Source organism: Cricetulus griseus, chromosome 5 (assembly GCF_003668045.3).
Source record: "Cricetulus griseus strain 17A/GY chromosome 5, alternate assembly CriGri-PICRH-1.0, whole genome shotgun sequence".
NCBI classification, from domain to species: Eukaryota; Metazoa; Chordata; class Mammalia; order Rodentia; family Cricetidae; genus Cricetulus; species Cricetulus griseus.
Window position 1 is genome coordinate 37,825,683 of NC_048598.1, and position 5,672 is coordinate 37,831,354.

At 43.4% G+C, this 5,672-nt stretch overlaps 1 protein-coding gene across 1 annotated transcript; it reads right to left on the bottom strand.

Moving 5' to 3' along the window:
* Positions 1-673: 673 nt before the first annotated feature.
* Positions 674-1,588, bottom strand: LOC100763587 (transmembrane epididymal protein 1A). The gene has a single exon (XM_027418101.1). It carries the CDS (start codon positions 1,586-1,588, stop codon positions 674-676), a length of 915 nt encoding a protein of 304 aa, XP_027273902.1.
* Between the last annotated feature and the right edge of the window lie 4,084 nt (positions 1,589-5,672).

Genomic DNA, 5,672 nt, shown 5'->3' on the forward strand with positions numbered 1-5,672 from the left:
TAGTAATGTGTCACTTAACATTTTGCTTTGCCTGGATTAGAAGTTAAAGATAAAAAATATGGTAGGGGTTCATGAGAATTTGGTTCATGTAAACTTTAAAAAATGAGATATTTAAGTATTAATTCTTACTTTATTTGTATTTAAAATGATGCTATCCACCCACATGAAATTGAACATGCATGGGATTCTTATCATTCCATCCAAACAGTAGATAGATAGATAGATAGATAGATAGATAGATAGATAGATAGATATTCCACACAGTTCCACTTTAACTGGCCAACAGGGGCACCCACCACTTCCATTTCCATTTGTGGAAAGTCCTTGGCCAGAACTTAGAGAAGCATTTTAGAGGTGGCATCCCTACTGACGTCAGCTCCTCTTTTCACATGTGTCCTGCCAGATCTTCCCACTACGGGTAGTGCTTGTAGCCCACTCTTCTCAACGCTCTTAGTCCACTTTGCCTTCTCACTTCTCCTGACCAGCATAATCTGGGCTATGTCACTTTTCCAGGTTATCCTTTCCCCTCCTCAATGGTTAGAGAGTCAATGATAGGCATAATAGTTGGGACTCATGAGCATCCTCCAGGGCCATTACCTTTAGTGAGGAACAAAGAGTGCTTTACAAGTGCCCATGAGAGTCCACAGGAGGAAGATGGAGTAGTGTATGGATTCTAAGCTCTGCCACAGGAAGAGCTCTCTGAAAGGAGAAGAGCCTGGTCATCCTTGTCCTGCTGCTCTGCCTCCGGCAGCAGCCCGTAAAATGTTCCTGATGAGCTCTCAAGATACAGTACTTCCTTGGACCCTATCAGTCTCAAGCTGGGACAGTAACAACGGTGCCAAAAGGAAGAGAAGCCATAGACTCCCAACAGGCATAAGGCATTGATCATCACATGCCAGCAGAAGAAGGTAGTGACAAACATGATGTCATCATCCTTCCATGGGTAGCCAGAGATCGGTCTAAACAGAATAAAGCCTGAATGCATCAGCCACGAGCCCATCATCAGAAACAGGAAGTTCTTGATCAGCTGGAGGCAAAAGGACCCATTAGCCCACAGCTCTGCAGTCAACACCAGCATCAGCAGGAACACCACCAAGATGAGAAGAGAATGAACCTGCAGCTCCACCTTTGATGAGACCTGAACATGTGACAACAGCAGCAGCAGGAGCACGTAGATGCCCAGGGCCATGGAACCTCTTTCTAGAACCACACACCTCTGCCGCAGCACATTCTTGCTCATGACGTCGACACAGCCATCAAGGATGAGGAAAATGAACACAGTGAGATGCTGCCACTTGTGAGGGTACATAAACCTTGGTGGTGTCTCTTTGTTGATCAGTACCATCCCATTATCCAGACAGAAGACCACATAAAATGTTAAGAGGGAGCCAGTCACTATCTTCAGCCAGCCTCCAAAAGCTATTTTCCACAGCTTGGAACATCTCTTTTGATTCTTGGGAAGGTTTGAAAGATGAACGGGAGAGTCATTAGCTATCATGGTCTTGGAGACCACTATTGCCTGATATAATCCATAAAAGAAAATGTATAACCCTGGAAAGAAATGGCCACCGAACCTTTCATTCCCCATGAAATGATAGGTCTATTTGTATAAAAAGTAAAGAAGAGAACTTGAGATTTCTCGGCCTTCCTCTCGCTCATGAGCTCATCAAGTTTTGGTTGTACGCACAGACATAGTGTCTACCTATTTTTATCGTCTCCTTCTGCCCACTTCTCTCTCCCACAGAATGGAAAGTTCTGGACAGGAGCCCTACACCTTGGGTGAGGGGCGTCTCATTGTCTCATTCCCTTCCAGTACACAGTGAATTGACTGACTGCTGCCAAAGGAGGGGGTGTGAATGTCTCGGAGAGTGCACGAGCCTGTTTGATTGTGTGCTCTCACCAGCTCTGCTTTGGGGCCCTGCAAGAGCCTCTGCTCAACCCTGTCCCCTCTCTCATGGCTTGATTTCTCCTGAGCCCATCTAGTTCCTAGAGCTAGGTGGTGCCTAATCACAGAGAGTATCTAGGAAAGGACTGGCTAACTCACAAGTCCATGCATCCCGTTTATTGGCTCATACACTGAAGGCAAATATTTGAGTTTCGAGGTTTGATGTAGGCCTTGTTATGTAGCCCAGACTAGCCTCTAACTCATGATTTTCCTGTCTTAGTTTCTCCAGTACTGGGATTATAGCTGTGCACTGCCACAGCGAGAAAACATCTGGGTTTGTGCTTACATGTGTAAAGCTCCTACTTGGCATCTTTATTCTTTCACAATAGGATGCCTAAGGGCCAGCTGGAAAGAAGCTCCCCTGCCCTTCAGTGGTTCTTAGCTGGATAATAGATGGGCTGACAAGCCAGCTCTGAGATGAGTTTTGGAGCACTATGGCAGAAAGTCTTACTAAAATGCAGATACAGATATCTTGTGACATGTAAATCCAGCCAGTTGCTTGTATTTTAATGAGAGTTATCATCTCAACTTTATTCTCCCTTTAACAATTATTGTTATGTGTGTAATACACAAGGGCAGAAAGAGCCCTGGGCACTAGATGTCAGCTAGCTGCATACATGGGATTTCAACCAAGCTGAGGGTATTCCATACTTCTTGTCTTGTTTTGTTCTTGAGGTAGAGTCTCAGGCTAGCCTCAAAATCTTGTTCCCACTCACTGCATCTACCTTCTATGTACTGAAGGGACAGGCATGAACCACCATGTGTGTGTATATGTGTGTGTAAATTAAGGTGTATAGTCTGTTGTTTTGATGTACATAGATCTTATGGCATGTTTACTATAGTCAAAATAGTCAAAATAATTAACCTGTCCATCATCTTTCATAGTCACATGTGTTTGTGGCTAGACCACTTAAGTCTATGCTCAGCAAACTTCAAATGCATGATACAGTATTATGAGCTATAATCAGTATGCTGTACATTACAGCTCTAGAACTTCTCCATCCCCCACTACTGAAGTCTATAGCTCTTCCAACGTCTCCCTGTTTCTGAACTCTTCCCACTGTCTCTGGCAACTGCCATTTGTTCTCTGCTCCTGTAAATTTAACTTTTGGGCAGTGGTTTGAGACAAGGTTTCTCTGTGGCTTTGGAGGCTGTCCCGGAACTAGTTCTTGTAGACCAGGCTGGTCTCGAACTCACAGAGATCTGCCTGCCTCTGCCTCCCTAGTGCTGGGATTAAAGGTGTGCACTACCTAAGATCCCACATAAATGAGACAATTCAGCATTTGCTTTTGTCTTAATGATTTGACTTAACCCAGGGCCTTCTGGGTTCATCTGTGTTGTTAAAGGTGGCAGACGCTCCTTCTTCTAGGGCTGAATAAGATAGCATTCTACACAGCATCTCTGTACACAAGGCTTTAGTGTGCATAAGGCTTAACTCTGTCCTCTCAGACTTAGGCATCCACTAAGAACATTGGAGCAGACCCTCATAGGTAAGATGAAATGGTTATGTCAGAGAAATCTGGGCCATCCTTTTCACCAGTGAAATTAGATCTGAGTGTGAAAATACCGTTTCAGAGTTTCAGATTGCTCTACAGAGGAACTTACCTCTCTCATTGTAACGTATTTTGGAAATTCTTTTCTATCTTTTTCTACTCAAGTGTGGTGTAGGCTGGCGAGCAAGCTACAGGATTTCTTTCCTTTCTTAAAGAAAATTATTTTTATGCTTTTAGATTATGTGTAGGCATGTGTGTCTTCTGAATGTGAGTATGTACAGAGTGTAGGTGCTCACAGAACCCAGAGGCATTGGATTTCCTGGAGCTGGACTTATAGATGGTTGTGAACCACCTGACGTGGATGCCGGGAACCATACTTGGGTCCTCTAGAAGGGCAGCAAGAGCTTTTAACCACTGAGCCATCTCTCTAGCCCCTTAATTTAAAAAAATGTATTGGGGCTGTCCATGCCTGCTATGATTTGATGTGGTGGTTAGAGGGTTACTTGCAGTCTTCTTCCACCACATCAGTTCCAGAGTTTAAACTCAGATAGGGTTGGCAGCAAGTGTCTTCATCTAGTTGGCCATCCTGCAGACCCCCAGGATTTCTCTTCTTCTTTTGTATACCTACTGACCACATCCCCTCCCTTTTGCAGTTGGAAGTATACTCACACCTGAGTCCCTGCCTATAGAATGTGAATACGAGTGATATATATATATTACTATCTGGTCTCAGCCATACAACCCTCCCTCACATTCCACGACACTTTCCTTTCTTTTATCTTTATACAGAGTATCTCATCTTACTTAAGAGTTAAATGTTAAGCTCAGCATGGTGCTGCACACATTTACTCCCAACATTTGGGAGGCAGAAGCAGTGGATCTCTGTAAGTAAGTTCAAGCCAAACTAGGACTCTGCATCAAATTATCGTCATCATCATCATCATCATCATCATCATCATCATCATTATTATTAACAATAATGTTTTTGAGGATGGTAACAGAAGCTCATATTTTGGGTTATATATGATGTGATGGTTAATCTTGATTGTCAGTTAAATCAAACTGAGAGATGCTTAGGAAATCAGTGAAGTGTATCCATAGGTATGTTTGTGGTAACATTTCTAATATTTAGTAGTTAGTGAGTGAGTGTGTACATGTGTGTCTGTGTGTGGACACATAAGTGTCATGGCATGTATGTGGAGGTCAGAGGACAGCTTGAGGGAGCCTGTTTTCTCCTTCCATGTGGGTCCTAAGGATTAAACTTGGGTAGTCAGACTTAGTGCCATTACCTTTACCTGCTGAGCCATCTCACCATCCATGTGATGACATTTTCAGTAACAATTAGGTCATGAGAACTCTGACCTAATCAATGATTTAGTTCTCTGATGAATTTAAAAAATGTGAATAGAGTTGTTGGGTAGGGTGGAGCCACATTGAAGGAAGTGGGTCCCAGGGGCTGATATTTCAGTGGCTGTCTTTTTTGTTTGTTTGTTTGGTTGGATGGTTTTTCCATACAGAGTTTCTCTGTGTAGCTTTGGAGCCTATCCTGGCACTTGCTCTGGAGTCCAGGCTGGCCTCGAACTCACAGAGATCTGCCTGCCTCTGCCTCCTGAGTGCTGGGATTAAAGGCATGTGCCACCAACTCCCGGCTTCAGTGACTGTCTTATCTCTGCTCCCTTCCTGTTTTCCTCTTTGCTTTCAGAGGTGTGAGGTGAACAAATTTTTCTACCATCCATTCCCATTAACACATCCTCTACCTTGCCTCTGTCAAGTCAAACTTAGGCAGAAACCTCTGAAAACATGATCTAAAAAACAAAAATGTTGTTCCTTTAAATTGTTTATCTCAGGTGTTTCTGAAAGCAATGAAGAGTCTGATGAACACATGTGAATAAAAGTTTTTGTCGGGATTGTTAAGGAGTGGAAATTATCATTTTTCTAGAACTGTGAGATCATCAAAGCTAGTGCAAAACTGATACACAGTCTTCTAGAAAAATCTGAACAAGTGCACAAGCAAAAATGTGATTAAAAAATAAGCATCTAAGCTGGGCGTTGGTGGCACATGCCTTTTATCCCAGCACTCGGGAGGCAGAGGCAGGAGGATCTCTGAGTTCGAGGCCAGCCTGGACTCCAGAGCAAGTGCCAGGATAGGCTCCAAAGCTACACAGAGAAACCCTGTCTTGAAAAAAAATAATAATCATCTGCAAAATTATAGCTGATGATAACCAGTGTTAGCC